Source organism: Pelobates fuscus, chromosome 2, assembly GCF_036172605.1.
Source record: "Pelobates fuscus isolate aPelFus1 chromosome 2, aPelFus1.pri, whole genome shotgun sequence".
Taxonomy (NCBI): Eukaryota; Metazoa; Chordata; class Amphibia; order Anura; family Pelobatidae; genus Pelobates; species Pelobates fuscus.
The window spans coordinates 50,669,535-50,686,164 of record NC_086318.1 but is presented as its reverse complement, the minus strand read 5'-3'; the positions used below and the strand labels follow the sequence as shown (position 1 = coordinate 50,686,164).

Below are 16,630 nucleotides of genomic sequence, written 5' to 3'. Positions count from 1 at the left end.
TGGGAAAAACAGGCAGCAGTGCCATCAATCATTCAACATAGAAATGACACCACACAGAATATAAAGTGCAGAACAGCCTCCACATTGACCGTACCATCAAGTAGTGGCAGAGCTATGGGTGCCTAGGGACTAATTCACTGTCAAACTGCTGAAGTTTAATTTGACACTTAATAGTTGGACACCGACAGAGGACTCCAGCCAGCATAACCACTAAAATGAAATACCATAGTTATAGTGCATATTGTGTCTATTCAAGTAAAACCACCAAGCAATAATTGTAAACAGTCCTCAGAGTAAAATATAAAAAAAAAATGTTTTGTTCTTTTACAAATTTGGGTTTATTTTGAAATATAACTTGGTTATCATTTCTTGTAGGAACGGACAAGTTTGGCTTCGGTTTTGGTGGGACTGGGAAAAAGTCTCATAACAAGCAGTTTGACAATTATGGAGAGGTAAGTGTTTAGGGCATACTTGTAAATTGCTACCATAGGAAGACATGTATCTGAATCTCCTCTACAATCATGTCCCCCTATTATTTAATCCATGAGCTCCCAGTTTGTTAATGTATTATAAAGATAATGCTTTAAAAAATAATGTGCAGACCCCCCCCTCACACACAAGGAAGAAACTCTTGTCCCATAAACTTCAGAACAGGAAGTAGTTTATCCTGAAAACCATTCCACTTATTTCTTTTAGAATGTAAAAACGTCTCTATAAACTGCAATGAGCCATGCTGGTGCTTATAGCTATTCACACATAGTCTGGTTCAATGTATAACGGACAGGCTATGTGCTGCTCGCATCTGAGCCACAGACCACACATGTAAAGTCCTCTTCTTGGTTCTCTTTAAAGGGAAGACCGAGAGCTACATACAAGTTATGTCTCCACAGCGTATGCAAAACTTGGACAATAATGAACTCAGCCAACATTGCAGGGATCTTTCTTTCTTGTATCTTTTGCCCTTCACAGAGTTGGATTAGGGTACTTTTAAACAAGCTTGTGATGGTGCTTACAGTGACACTCTAACATGTGATGGAACTTCTCCAGTAATGGACATTTGTGTTAATGAATATTGTATAAAGATGTCTGACACCATGATAATTCTTCGAGAGACTTGTTTCCCACTTGAGTAGCTACACTATCTTGTTTCTCTTCTATTTCAGGAGTTTACAATGCATGACACTATTGGCTGCTTCTTGGATCTGGACAATAACCAAGTAAAGTTTTCAAAAAATGGTAAGCTCTGGAATCCTCTGTAACTGTAGTAAAGCTTTAGGGTGTTTGCTTGCTTTTCTTTAATAAACGATCTGTGCATCTTGTTTAGGTAAGGACCTTGGTCTTGCATTTGAAATTCCTTCACATCTAAAGAATCAGGCTTTTTTTGCATCCTGCGTGTTAAAGGTACACTTTGTTCCATCTCTTTATTTATATATAGTGTTTGAACTTTATACTACACTGTATTTGTTGTTCATGTTATTTTACATGCTTTACGAAACAAATGTGATGTTCCCAATTCTACTTTAGAATATCTGTTCTATGCTAATTTCACACATTTGTTCTATTTGTTTTGTTTTTAATTGGCTGGCATTGCTATTAGAAATAGTCTTGGAACTGTTACTCCCTAAATTCTTTAGTAAATAACCCTGTAATTTTACAATCAGGTGTTTTGCTCTTTTTTGTTTTGATTTTAGTTTACATTATATGTAAGAGACAGTGAGGTGGCGTTAGGCTGCGCAGCTATTTCTGGTAACTGGTTAACGTTGGTGGTTTGTCTATTAAGCCAGGTACCTATGAGCTATTTCATAATTGTTCTCTTTCAGAATGCTGAACTTAAATTCAACTTCGGGGACGAGGACTTTAAATTCCCACCGAAAGATGGCTTTGTTGCTCTTTGCAAAGCTGCTGATGGTCATGTGGTGAAATCTCCAAACTCTGGTATGTTCCTTTCTCATTTTGTGTATATAGTATTTTAGCTGCCTAGAAGTAGGGGGGGTTATTTTCATTAATGACAATGTAAAAATACAAGTTCCAGTGATTTTTTTTTTTTATTCTTTATTTTTGAAAGTGCATAGATGATTACAAGTTTCAATACTGACAGAGAATGTTGTAGTAGTCGACAATTGGTGACATTTTGGTGTCAGATACATTGCACTTTTTTTTTTTTTTTATAAGAAATTCAAGAGTAAACATAGACAGGCATAACAGAATACCAGTAACAATCAGGTTATACATGCTGTCTACAACAATTTTGCTTGAAATCATAGTGCTATATTTAGTCATATATTGCAAGCTATCTGCACTGTTTCAAATGCTTAGTTACTCATGGGTTAACTTTTTTTTTTGACATTCTGTGATTATCGGTTTGGTATTTTTGACATCGCGTTAATCGTTACAAAAAGGATCATTGCATAGGTTAGTACACCTACATTTGCATTATGAGTCAACAGGTATGCAAGTTCTGATTGCATTAGACTTGTCCTTGGTTAATATATATGTTTATAAAGATCTTTCCTTTCCTCTTTTTTTTCTTCTTTTCCTTTTCCCTTTTCCCTTTCCCCCTTTCTCTTTTTTCCTTGATTTAAGCAAGGTACAACTACCTAATGTAACCAGCAGGCAGGGGATCAGAGCTGTAACTTGCGCAGCATTTTGAAATATACATTCAGAGTTAACCCGAGCTTATGTGTGTACGGATAAAAATACTGGCATACCAAAAAAAAAAAACAAGCCCAGAAATGGTACCTCGTACAGGAGTGAAAACGGCCTTTCTGTATTCCCCAAGGTGCTACAGATTTGAGGTATCTCATCCTCTCACGGCCCACCACAGGAATCGATCAGGGCAGAGCTTTGGTGTTGGGTGTGGGGGTTGGGAGGGTTGGGGACAGACAGCCACATTCCTCCCTCTGTCTAATATTACTATTAAGTGAAACCAAGGTGAGAATTTGCAATACATCCTAGTAAGCCATTACAGAGCCATCCCTGCCTATCCATACACCGATCCCAGGTAGGCCAACAGAGTAGGGGGGTTGTTCCGTCATTTGTTACTGGCATTCCTGTGCTGAGACAAACCCCCTCCGTGGACTATTACTAGCCGTGAGTCTGAGGGGATCTTGTCATGTTAGCCCTTTGTTTGTTTCCGACCCGTTGGTTGCCCATTGGCAGGTGAAGTTTTTATTTTATTGTTTAAAAATAATTTTCATTTTTGAGTTGTGCTCTGTAGTTTTCATTTGCATTGTCTGATTTCTTGTGTTTATGTTGTTTATTGTTAAGTGTCCCAAACCCAGTATGTCTGAACCTTCTGGGCTTTGAATTCTCTTGTAAAAATGACATTCCGCATTAGAGGGCAGCACTAAACTTTACATTTATACTCATGACTTGGTACGAAAAGATGCATTCTATCAGATGACAGGGACTCCCGGAGCAATGCCTTCTCTCTTCATGTGTGCAAGGATTATTTCTGCAGCACTATGTACATAGACAAATTGAGCTACTTTTTAGTCATGTTAACTTCCTCGGAGGTCTAGCCATATATCTCATCCCACTATTCTTATATTGCCAACTCACAGGAAATGTCTACAGTTACTGTGAAACCGTTTGGAGCATTTGACTAAACCTGTTCTTGGCTTGTCATAACATTACAAAGTTGAACAGGCTAATGGAAGGCTTTTATTTCTGCGTCCCCCGCCCCTCCCCCACCCCCTCTTCGAACCACTCAAAAAATGTTTGCAGGAAACCAGGGGGGATAATGCTGCAATAAACTGTAGTGGTTGTGGCGTTTATAGTGGCCCTGTAAAACTAGGAATCTGGCGGACTATTATGGAAAATTTGGTTAATTGAGTTTAATGAAAGTTTCAATGCCACATTTAGCTATTGCTCCTTTATAGCACTGTAAACACATCTACATGTTTCTCTTTCATTAGGAAGTGCACAGGTGTCCCAAGCAAAGAATTTGCCTAATGCACCAAAGGCTCTTATTATTGAACCATCACGAGAACTGGCAGAGCAAACACTGAACAATGTCAAACAGTTTAAGAAATATGTGGACAATCCCAAGTTGAGGTAACACTGTTTTTTTGTTTTGTTTATTTAATACGTTAAATACTTAGAATAGCATTATAGTAAATAATTTGTTTTTTGTCTTCAGGGAACTCTTGATTATTGGTGGAGTTGCAGCAAAGGAACAACTGTCTCTTCTTGAGAGTGGTGTAAGTTTTCATGAAGAATGAAAAATTTGGCATCTACTAATATTATTAATCTGTACATACCTGCTCTTGAATGGTGATGTTTGGCAGTATTCATACCATAGTGTAACATTCAAGAAAGCATTCCCTTTATATAAATCTCATTTGCATGATATGGCACACACCAACAAATTCAAATATGTTTGTAAGCATTATGGGACTTGCTTGACTTTCATTTACCTCTATCAGCAGCTGTATATTTTTAAAGAAAACATGCAGAACAAAGCCCGTCAGGGTCTGACCCTTTGCAAATGATGCTGTTTTTTTGTAGTTGTTTTTTTATGGGTGCTTGGTATATTTCCAGCTCCCTTCAAGCATGCAACCATAACCCAGATCCTAAAGAAGTTCAATCTAAATTTCCTCTTTACCTATTACCATTTGCCCCCCGAGGTCCTTGAGAGTTACCTGAAACAAACTCATTTTTTTGAATCTAACTCGGTGTGACCCACTTCAGTCTGGATTCCACACATCATTCTTTCGAAACATACTTGGCCAAAGTATCCAATGAATTCTTTACGGCAAAATCCAACAGTCACTACTCTCTTTAAATAACTGTTAACATATTTTCCTTCCAGAAAATTCCATTGTAAACTCTTCTAGTAACCTACTTTTCTCATACATGAAATAAATTTGACCCCACTTCCCGTTGAATGTAAGCTTGTTTGACCAGGGCCCTTGGCACCTTCTGTTCCTGTACGTCCAACTTGTCTTGTTGCAACTACTTATTTGTTAGTCTTCCTAATTTGTTGGTGCGTTATACAAATAATGGTGTGTGTGTGTGTGTGTGTGTGTGTGTGTGTGTACATTTTACATGATCTGCCTGTTGTTTATAGGCTAATTTGACCTAACGTTTAAAATTCCCGTTTCATTTTCCAACCCTGAAACTGTATGTATTCATTTATTTTACATTTGAAGCAATTCCAGAGTGTGGTATTTGTTTCTGTAATTTCCTTAAAATGTTATTCATTATATTTTGCAGGTTGATATAGTGGTGGGGACTCCCGGCAGAATAGACGACCTTGTTTCAACTGGAAAACTTGTTCTGTCTCAAGTTAGATTCCTGGTGCTGGATGAAGCTGTAAGTTGAAAGGATTTCTTTAGCAACAAAAAAAGTGTTTAATGGGCTTAAGGAAAACTGTTCTCAAAATAACAATAAATGGAATGATCTGTACAAAAGGTAATGCCGAAAAAGTAGAAAGTGACATAAACGTTACAAAAGTAAAGTGAAAATGGCCATAACATTTGATAAATCAAACCGTAAAAAACAAGAGCTATTCTTTTCTGTGACCCTTTGAGATATTCCTTTAAAGCATCATCATTCAGATTCACTTTGTTACTGCTAGTGATACCCATTTGTACTTTTTTGATTGCAGGACGGCCTTCTCTCTCAAGGTTATTTAGATTTCATCAACAGAATTCATGGGCAGATTCCTCAGATCACATCAGATGGAAAGAGGCTGCAGGTAAGTGCTCCAAGGTACTCAATCCCCAGGTTAGAATTTGCAATCAATGTTTAGTAGACATTGTCTTTACCTAATCCTTTTTTATTAAACATACTGCTGTGTATTAATTGAATGACTTTACGTCTTGGAATCTGTTTTGTACACCAGGTGATTGTATGTTCAGCCACACTGCATTCCTTCGATGTAAAGAAACTGTCCGAGAAAATCATGCATTTCCCTACCTGGGTGGATCTTAAAGGAGAGGACTCTGTCCCTGAAACAGTGCATCATGTCGTCCTCGTTGTCAACCCAAAGAAAGACAAACTCTGGGAACGACTGGGCAAGAGCCATGTCCGGGTAATTGCATGTTCATCATCACTTCGTTCAAGTATACATAGAAAATACTGTTTATCAATATTCCATTTCCAAAGCACTGCTAATCTAAATATTGCCATAACGTGTTGCACAATATAACATCTACTCTTTGGTTTCGGTTGATACCTGAACTAATGGGATAGTGAATGCCCCTCGAAAGTAGGGTTAATCACTAAACAAAAATTGTAAAGTGAATTTCCAAACCCAGCTGTTTTTGTCTAAAATCTGAAATTATCTTCTTAATTCTTGAGCTTTTATAATTTATTAAATAAACCTGAAAATGGTAAAAAAAATTAAGCAATTCTAAAGTTTTTACCCCTATTTTTGTTGAAGTAATAGATATAAACTTGGCACAGTCCATGTATGTATTCTGGTGACAATGACTGACTACATTTTCACAAATTAAAATCGTATTTTCTCACAATTTAGCCGTAATTTAACATTTTAGGATGTGGGTTACCTGAAAACCCCCAAATTTTCTTGCTAAATAATATTCTATACTAGAAATTGTGTTCTTCTATTCTTTTACCTTTCCCTGTGTCTGCTTAGTTATCTTTAGTTCTCATGACTGGTGATTTTTTTGGCCTTTACATAACATTCTTTAAGACCGAGCTGTGCAAGATTGTCTGAAACCACGCTTTTTAGGATTTGTAAAGATTGTCAGATTAAAGAAGATAAGACTTGTTCCTACAGTTTTTCAAGCAAGGTTTATGTTTAATCTGATTTTCTTTAAATGACTGCCAGATTATCTAGTGGCACACACAAATCCTCCAGGCTTTCTTGGCCAGGCAGCATGATATCAATTGACACCAGTTGTATATTATTTCCTTGTCCTTTTTATTTTCCTCTTCTGCTTTGAGATCTCTGTTGCTGTAGGAGCACGGGCGCATAATTCTTTGCAGTAGAAAGAGTACCTGTAGTGAAGTATGGCTTTCTCTACCGTAAAAGAATGTTGTATATTTTTTTATGATAACCACTGACATTTTCATGTCTTGCTTCAAACAATAAGGGATTAAATCCCTCTGATTGCCTGCTACTGTCAGTTTGCCAATCAGACTTACCTCTTTAACAGCAACAAAGCAGTTTAAAGTGGCACTGTCATGGCCGAATCCCATTTTTCTTTAACCCCTCTCCTGACTCCACTACATCTAACTGACCCCCTAGTCACCCCCAAATGCCCCCTTAGCCCCCCCATCTTACCAATTTTTTAAATCTTTATTTTCTGCCCCGACCTATATTCTGGACACGTCATCTGCCCACACTAGATAGCGCTGTCAGATTCCTGTACATGCCCAGTTAAACACTTGGGCATGCGAACAGGAATTTCATCTGTTCATTCATTCGTCAGAAAGACGAATGACTAGAAATTTCAGACGAACAAACAAACACTGAATATCTGTGTTCTTCTGTTTGTTCAGTTTATTACAAGGAGGGAGCTACCCGTGCTCCCCGCTACTTCCTAAGCCCCCCCATGTCCTCCCTCACTCTATGGGGGTCAATATGACCCCTATAATAGCATAAGGGAGATTAAAATATCCCGAAATGCCCCTACTCGCTATACCGCGAGTAGGGGCATGTCTACTAAACAGTGAGCAGCCTATGGCTGCTCACTGTTAAAAAAACCTAGTGGCCCCCACCCCTAAACGACGGGTGGGGTCCCTAAATAACAATAGGGGGGGGACCTATTATCCTCCCCACCCCTGAGCAATAGGTCTCTCCTTCAGGATCGGAGTTTCATTCATTAGATGAAATTCCGATACGAACAAAGTCCCGAATTGCGTCTTAACACAAATTAAGAAACTGTTCTCATTCTGTTAGAATTCGGCAGTTTTGTCGGTGTTCTGTCTAAATGACAGGGCGTTCGGAAATACTGACAGGAAGCATTGCAGGAACACTGAGGAAAAGCTTAAAATTGTGGGAAAACTTCTCTGACCACCGGAAATAAAGCACACTTTCTCCTCCGCTGGTCAAAGATGGTCAGGCGTAGGAAACCTCCATAAGACAAATAGTCCCTACTTTGTCTTATGTTTAAAAGAAAACTAGAGCAGACAGGAAGAAATGAAGAACAGATCCTGAGAGGGGGAGAGAAGAGGAATCGATTAAAGAAAAGTAAGTTCGGCATGACAGTGCCGCTTTAAGGTCCCAGTCCGTTATTTTGATTTGCCTTGGCTCCACTTGTTTGACCTGCTTTTGTTGGTCGAAGGCATCAGAGTCCTTTTCCCCTCTTATATTGACGTTCCTCTCCTTTGACCCAAAGTGCATGTGTACTGATGCCAGCTTAAAGGATCACTATAGTGTCAGGAAAACAAATCGGTTTTCCTGACACTATAGTGCCCCCACCGTCAGGGTCCCCCTCCCGTGGCGCTGAAGGGGTTAAAACCCCTTCAGGTACTTACCTTAATCCAGCGCCGGGCTCCCTCGACACTGCTGACCTCTAGTGGCAGATGTGCCTCTAGTGGCTGTCCGGAAGAGAGCCATAAGAGGCTGGCTTAACCCCAAATGTAAACATAGCAGTTTCTTTGAAACAGCTATGTTTGCATCTGAAGGGTTAAAACCTGAGGGACCTGGCACCCATATCACTTCATTGAGCTGAAGTGGTCTGGGTGACTATAGTGTCCCTTTAATAAATGGCATATAAAAGAACATTGAGAGCTAGCACATTGCTCTTACTAACACTCTGTTTTGGCTCTCACAGTCTTTTAGTTCCTAGTATTCACTTCCTGTGTTACAGTGTACATAAATGCAGTTTAACTTGTTCCAAAGTTTCTGGATCTTTCCCAACTACCATCAACAAGTCCCAGCTGACTACCAGTAGAACACGGGTGCAGCATGTGGGAAATATTGATTTCTGCCTTTTACTTTGAGGGTCCTTCACTTATACATCAGTCTCATAACAACTATATCATTAGGTTTTTGCAACAGCAGGGATGTTTTATTTCTTGCACTGAACCAGTTTCCTTTTTATTTATTTAGTTTTCCTCTTCTTCCTTCATTCTCTGTATTTTAAAATATACATGTTTACAAAAAAATTCTGGTTTTGTAGACTGCATTTGCCAAACTATGTATACGTTATGCATGGACATGTAATATTGTTTTTCTATTTTTCTTTTATTTTTCTTTTTTCTGTCTCTATTAGACTGACGGCGTTCATGATAAAGACAACACTAGACCTGGAGCAAATTCTGCAGGTAATTCTAATGTTTGTTTTTATATTTATAGAAAAAGTCTATGGATCCAACAGGCTTCAGAAATCCTCACTGCAATGATTTTAATTTAAAATCTTTTTGCGTTTTTTTCATTGCAAAAACAAAATCAAACCTTTTCATTTCAGAAATGTGGTCTGAAGCAATAAAAGTGCTAAAAGGCGAATATACTATCCGTGCGATCAAGGAGCATAAAATGGACCAGGCCATCATATTCTGCCGCACCAAGCTGGACTGTGATAACATGGAGCAGTACTTCATACAGCAGGGAGGAGGTATGGATTGATGGCACATCTTGTTCAGAATTGCATCAGAAACAGATGTCATTAAAAAATGTTTCTTATAATGCTTAGCCAGCCTGGTTGTAGGCTGTGCATCATGGGAAATGTAGTTCAGAAACCAAGAAGGTTAACTGTGATGGCATTACTGTGTGTGCTTGCCTGCAAGTGATTTGTCTTGTGGTCCCCAACAGATTTAATAAGGTCTTTCTCTATTATTAGGTCCTGATAGGAAGGGACATCAGTTTTCATGCGTGTGCCTCCACAGTGACAGAAAACCTCAGGAAAGAAAGACAAACCTGGAACGATTTAAGGTAAACGTCAGGCCAAGGAGCCACGAACGTGAATATATGCTGACCATATCCCATAAACCTCTGCACATTATTGCTTCGCAGTTTGTATATAATTATAACAGCCACCTGTTGTTGAGCGTGGCTTCCATTTGGTCTAGAACTGAGTATTTCTTAAATTTCTGACCTTTCAGATCTTTAAGAAGAATTAAATGCCAGTCATGAATGAAACGTTTCATCTTGGGGAATTGAAATAAGTTTGTAAATGTAAACATCGAAAGTAAAATGTGGTAGCAAGTGGCCATTGCACATAGTGTAGTTGTTCTATTAAAATGTGAAGTTACAATTTGTGTTTAGCCCTTGGGGATTCCCTGGGTACATACTGGTTGATACATTTATCTTTTGTTCAGAAAATCAGTGAGGTGAAAGTTTTCGTGATAACCTTATAAATTCTTTACTGTTTTGCTTGTGTTTCTTCCTGCTGGTGCATAGAAAGCTGAAGTTCGATTCCTGATCTGCACAGATGTGGCTGCCAGGGGTATTGATATCCGTGGAGTCCCCTATGGTAAGCTCTTCTATTGCTTCTTATTTTTATTTTTGTATTACATATGTTCAGGCAAATCGTACAAAATTTCTAAATAATTTAGATGGAAAGACATTGCACAAAAGACTGAGTAAACAAACCCAAATATGGAGTTATGACCTCTACCATTTAATGATTAGAGATCTACGCTCTACTTGTGGTACATACAGGGCCGGCCTTAGGGGTGTGCGAGCTGTGCGGCCGCACAGGGCGCCATGGAGCAGGAGACGCCGTGCAGCTGCACAGCTCACACATGGCCGACCGGGATTAAAAAAATAATACATTTGCGGCGGAGGCGGAGCTTCCTGTGCGGCGGGGCGAAGCTTCTGTGTGGCGGGGCGGAGCTAAAAGTGCCGGATAACTGCTGCAGGGAAAGCAGGAAGGAGTCCCTGCTTCCCCCAACAAACAGTCTCCAGTAGCTGCACTGCCTGTCTGCCTCCACAATGAACAGGTAACTATGTGTGATTGTCTGCGTGTGTGTGTGACTGTCTGCCTGTGTGTGTGACTGTCTGCCTGTGTGTGTGACTGTCTGCCTGTGTGTGTGACTGTCTGCCTGCCTTTGTGTGGATGGCCGCCTGCCTGTGTGTGGATGGCCGCCTGCGTGCATGTGTGTGGCTTTCTCCCTGTGTGTGTGTGTGTGTGTAAGACTGTATGTGTGGCTGTGTGTGTGGCTGTCTGCCTGTCATTGTGTGTGTGTGTTTATCTACCTGTAACTGTGTATGTGTGTTACTGCCTGTACCTGTGTATGTGTGTTACTGCCTGTACCTGTGTATGTGTGTTACTGCCTGTACCTGTGTATGTGTGTTACTGCCTGTACCTGTGTGTTTCTGCCTGATCCTGTGTGACTGTCTGCCTGCGACTATATGCATGTGGTGGATTTGACAGTGTATATGTATAACTGTGTGAATCTGACTGTGGGAATGTGTGCTCATAACTCTGCAAAAATATACATCTGCATTCACACACAGGCCTAAATGCATGTTTTTTATCTGAATTACATAACCATCACACACAGCCAATAAACCCAGCACAAATATCACATACAACCAATACACCATATCACACACTGTTAATATACCCATTATAAATATCACACACAGCCAACACATAGCATACATATCACACACTGTTAATACACCCATTATAAATATCACACATAGCATACATATCACACACAGTCATCACATCTATCACATACACAGACAACACTAATATTACATCATACATGGATGACGAAGGGGAGGGGGCGCTGTGAAGATTTTTTTTGCACAGGGTGCCTAAAGGCATATGGATGGGTACATATGTTGCATTTCAGACTCTGACAGGGGCACCACTCTACCATTTTATTTTTGTAAAGTATTATGTGAAACTAAGTGCAAGAGTTAGGGGATTCTATTATCTTTCAGTCAGTTTAATATTGATAATTGGGGATAAAATGGATCACAGGTGTTGCTAGTTTTCTAAGCTGAATACCACAGGTTACAAAGTTATTGGCCACAATTAACATTGTTGTTAATTGATCTTTTAATTTACCTGTGTGTTTCTAAACTACTTTCACTTTTTGCATTTTTGCAGTTATCAACGTTACACTCCCAGACGAAAAACAGAACTACGTCCATCGCATTGGCAGAGTAGGGAGAGCTGAAAGGTATATCCCAAATAATATAATGTTCCTAATTAAATAGTTTTATCCTCAAACCTCAAGTTCTTTTAAGTAACTCTTTTTTTTCACTCTCTAGAATGGGTCTGGCTGTTTCACTGGTGGCAGCCGAGAAAGAGAAGGTAATAAACACATATTTTATTTAAAATCAACTTTGTGTTAATTTAAGTAATAATCAAGAAATTGACACTGAAGGTGCCTGGCTTTCAGTACATTCTAAGATATGTCATTTATGTCACTACACATTTAATTATTTTTAATTTTCATTGTATTAAAAGAATACTCTAAGCACCACAAACTGCAGCTCATTGTAGTAGTTACAGTACAAGGTGTCTGTGGGTGCAGTTCTTTCAAAAGTTATTTATTTTTATAATTTTTTTCAAGAAAACAAATTCCTGGAATCCGTCTGGCTATGCAATTTAATATACTTCTTGATTTGTTTTGTACGATCCAATGAATAGAATACATTTATGGCAATCTGCAGTATTGGATCATTACCAAATCTGTTTTCTGCCTCACTTGGTATCAGAGGAAGGAGTAAGAGTTTTTTCTCTATTGCAAATGCATTCATGGCCAATACTTGTACTGAATGACCCAGGTAGTGTTTCTTATGTTTAATAAATTAATTTAGGATTGTCTAATTGTCAACATTATTTTTTTTTTTTTTCTTGAGGTTTGGTATCATGTGTGCAGCAGCCGGGGGAAAGGCTGTTACAACACAAGGCTGAAAGAAGACGGAGGTTGTACTATATGGTACAATGAGATGCAGGTAATGTTCTCCATATGAGTGCTATATTTTGATGTTTGTAGCTTTTTAGCACATACACTCACTAGAACAGAGAGTTCTGTATACTGTTGCTTTTAGCTTTGCTAAATGTACAGTGTGATATGTACGGCTGAACATTTAATGATTTAAATAGGAACTGTCACTTTACTGTTTTTTTTTTAGTTGAACCCAATAGCTATCTAAAAGTTAGGTATCGGTTGTGCAACTTAAAAAAAAAAAAAAATCTTGTTTTTTTTTTTTTTACTTGCATACTCTGCAAGCCAGGGCTGGACAAAGCTACATGCTTTAGTTAACTCTTGCTTGAATGTTGTACATACTGCACTGCTGGAGAACATTCTGAGCACACATGCACACAGAATTTCTCTTTTAGGTGCCTCAGCGCACTGAAAGGTCATGAGATGCTGGAGATGCTGCAACTTTGAAGTGCAAAGTTGTTTTTTTTTTGGTGTGTTTTTTTTTTTTAAATGACTTCCAATGCATTATTCACAACAGGACAGTAAATGCTGAAATGGCGTGTACTGTGGTGAAGGAATGATAAGTTGGCACATCTCTTCTGGCAATGACAGTTCATCTATAATATCATTGTGTGAAAGTCTGGGATGGATAGCTCTCCAGTTGCAGTAGAGCTGCTTTCTCCTGATGTGCAGCAATCACTCTGAAAGAAAATGAATGTGTCTTTGTGGCTAACTGAGCATCAAGTGATGCTGTAGCTTAACAACTGTTAAAACCAAAAGTGCAGTTTGCCACAGTTACACAACTTCTGTTTTATTTCTTTTTGAAAGTGCTGATTTTATAAAGGTTTTTTTTTTCTAAATATTTAGTTTAACTTAATCATTTAAACTAAATATTTGTGATGTAGTATTTTATTATTGTTTGCTTCTAGTGTATTAAATAGCCTCCTTTATCGTAGCACTTGGTGGACATTAACATGTCATCTGCACATCATGTTAACAAATATGCCAGCAAATACACAGATAAAATATATAATTATTCATTCAGACTGTGATAACGTTAAACCAGGTACATGTAATAAAACTGCTCCAAACCAATCTAAAACCAATAATTAGTTACCATCTTGCTACTCCTCTGGTCAGATTCCACTTCTTATTGACCATCATGTGATTGGACTGTCTGCCTTCCTGTACCTCGTGCACAGGTCAGTGGCATCATTCCACATTGCCCTGTATTATTTCTGCAGCAGGACAGGGTGAGGGAAACTTGCTGTGACTCACAAGATCTATTCCTTCTGGTCTCGGCTATCATTGTAGCTCTGCCTCCACAGCATCTTATTCTGTCTCCATTCACCTCCTCAAAATACTAACTCTGGTTCCATAACATTGAAACTCTGCTGGCCTCCAGTTTCAAAACATGGTAACTACTCTTCCCCAGCCTTACCCTCTCAGCCACTTACATACAATGGGAAAACCTTATAAAAAGCAAAATAGGAGAGTTCTAGCTGGAGGTGGAGCAGGCAGAGAAGCAGAGACTGGCAGGTGGAGCCCATTAACTAGGGGCATGGTCTTGAAAGGTGGGCGGACTGGGTTACAATGTTGTGCCGCAAGATGGGAGCGAATTATGGGTCTGAGACAGGTTTGAAGCAGTTTTTCACAACATTTTCAAAATACATGATTTAGTTGATCTAGAGGTTTTTCACAGTATGTTTCAAAACTAAGGACAATGATTCCATTTTGTATAGTTATTTTTTGGCTACAGTAATCCGTTAAACCTTTGTGCTATTATTATAAATCAATAAATAAGGTACAGAGCTATGCAAACTGAGTGAGAGGTGTCTATCTCACTCTTAGAATACAATGCAGTTACATTGTGGCATAGTATAATATGAAGTTAAACTGTGCTTGCCATAGGCTATACAATTTACTTAGTTGGGTAGACACATCCACTTAAAAAAGGGTATATCTATCCATCTTGGGCTTCATACACTAGTATCTGCTACCTTCATCGGGAATTCTCCTTTTTGTTTCATTTTTTTTATAGCTGCTGTCTGAAATAGAGGAGCACCTGACTTGCACCATATCCCAAGTGGAACCTGATCTCAAAGTTCCTGTGGATGAATTTGATGGAAAGGTTGTGTATGGAAAGCGAAGGGCTACAGGGGGTAAGAGTGAATAAAGACCTAATTCTAATGTTATTTGTCTACTTTACTGTATCTTTCTGTAGAAAGAGCTTGTAGCTATTTATTAAAGCGGCACTATCACTGTCTGGATACTTTGCATAATTTACAAAGAGGTGCTGGAGTGCCGGTGGCTGTGGGGGGGCAGGCGAAAGTGAGTTTTACTTACCTGAACCTGTCCTCGCGGGCACAGCCATCATATTCTGGCTGGTTCGCTCCTGCTCCTGGTGCCTTCCGCTTCTAGGAGTCTATGTAACTGCTGTTCTCTCACATGTGGAAGATTAGTTCCATCCAGTGTCAAGAAGCATCAGGCAGTGGACAAATACTGAAACAATGTAGTCCCTATTTCAGTGAAATTCCAACACAGTAACTCTGCGTATTTAAAGATTCTATCAATGAGTAGCCAGAGAGCAAGGGTGTGGGTCTTGAATCCCTACCTACAGCTAATTTTCCAAGATCCTTTGTCCTCGCTATAGTTATAGAAAATGGGCTGGTAAATGAGAATGGGAATTTATTTTTTTTAGATAGTAATCTGCTTATATTTAAAATCTCTAAATGATAGATATGATTTGCCATCTACGTATTTTACTTGTTTTCATTTATTTTTTATCAGTTGCAACCCTACTACATAATATATAAAAAGTTGGTAAATCTGACTTTCTGTTTGTTTGTTTTCTCTATTTTTGCAGGTGGACTCTATAAAGGTCATGTGGATATTTTGGCACCTACTGTACAGGAGTTGGCCTCTTTGGAAAAAGAGGCTCAGACATCGTTTCTGCATTTAGGGTATTTACCTAACCAGCTGTTCAGAACCTTCTAAAGCTAATGTGAACTGCTAGAGAACCGCTCAGAAATCAAGCCCTAATCTCTGAAAGAAGATACCAAAGTACCAACTGAAACCCAGGCCATAGATCAAGAACATCTAACCGTTCCTTGTCCAGACAGAGGAGAACGTTTCCTAGAATCCTCTGCCTGCAGTAGGATGATCAAAGTCTGACATCCACGTTGTAGAAAAATAATTTCACAAATAGGTACTTTAGAAGTGTGCCCATCAATTCATGTGTTTGTTTATTATTTAAACTGCTAAATGTAGTAAATACATAGTTATAAACCAACAAGGTATACTTTCTTTTTCTCCTGTTTGATTTCTGCATTATATGAATACAACAATAAATGAATGGAGCAAAAGTATCATTTTATTGATTTAATTATTTTGAATGATCTTTGTTTTCAGTAAAGTTTTGTGTGCTTTTGAACTAGTGTATTTCCTTATAAAGTTGTAAAAAAAAACACAGAAAATATTCACACACAATGCAACCTTTATTTTAATACACTTAGTCAAAGGACATAGAAAAAAGGACCTCTAAAAAATAATAAATATTTTACACACACTCCTTGAAGGTGCAAAAACATATTGTGGCTCTGCAATCAGTCAATATACAATACAAAAATAAAAATGCCCTGCATCAATTAGTGAAAATGCACTCCATATTTATTGAGGTCCCCACAACAAGCTGAACAATAGGTCTTTCTCCAGTTCAATTGTTGAACAGAGAAACTAGGAAATGCACAGCTGACATAAACCGAGACAAGCTAGGAAACTTCCTGCTGACAAGAGCAGAGACAAGCTTAGGAGACTTCCA

General features: G+C 38.7%; 1 protein-coding gene across 1 annotated transcript in view; it reads left to right on the top strand.

Annotated features, from left to right (window-relative positions):
- DDX1 (DEAD-box helicase 1) overlaps positions 1-16,177 on the top strand; it is a 28,294-nt gene extending 12,117 nt beyond the window's left edge. The window contains exons 9-26 of the mRNA XM_063442145.1: positions 376-452; positions 1,164-1,236; positions 1,325-1,401; positions 1,821-1,935; positions 3,918-4,056; positions 4,142-4,202; positions 5,218-5,316; positions 5,612-5,701; positions 5,849-6,037; positions 9,192-9,243; positions 9,387-9,533; positions 9,759-9,850; positions 10,319-10,391; positions 11,985-12,057; positions 12,149-12,191; positions 12,743-12,838; positions 14,852-14,972; positions 15,677-16,177. Of these exons, the coding sequence (XP_063298215.1) occupies positions 376-452; positions 1,164-1,236; positions 1,325-1,401; positions 1,821-1,935; positions 3,918-4,056; positions 4,142-4,202; positions 5,218-5,316; positions 5,612-5,701; positions 5,849-6,037; positions 9,192-9,243; positions 9,387-9,533; positions 9,759-9,850; positions 10,319-10,391; positions 11,985-12,057; positions 12,149-12,191; positions 12,743-12,838; positions 14,852-14,972; positions 15,677-15,807 (1,748 nt within the window). The 3' untranslated portion in view covers positions 15,808-16,177. The remainder of the gene's footprint in view (positions 1-375; positions 453-1,163; positions 1,237-1,324; positions 1,402-1,820; positions 1,936-3,917; positions 4,057-4,141; positions 4,203-5,217; positions 5,317-5,611; positions 5,702-5,848; positions 6,038-9,191; positions 9,244-9,386; positions 9,534-9,758; positions 9,851-10,318; positions 10,392-11,984; positions 12,058-12,148; positions 12,192-12,742; positions 12,839-14,851; positions 14,973-15,676) is intronic.
- The last annotated feature ends 453 nt before the right edge of the window (positions 16,178-16,630 follow it).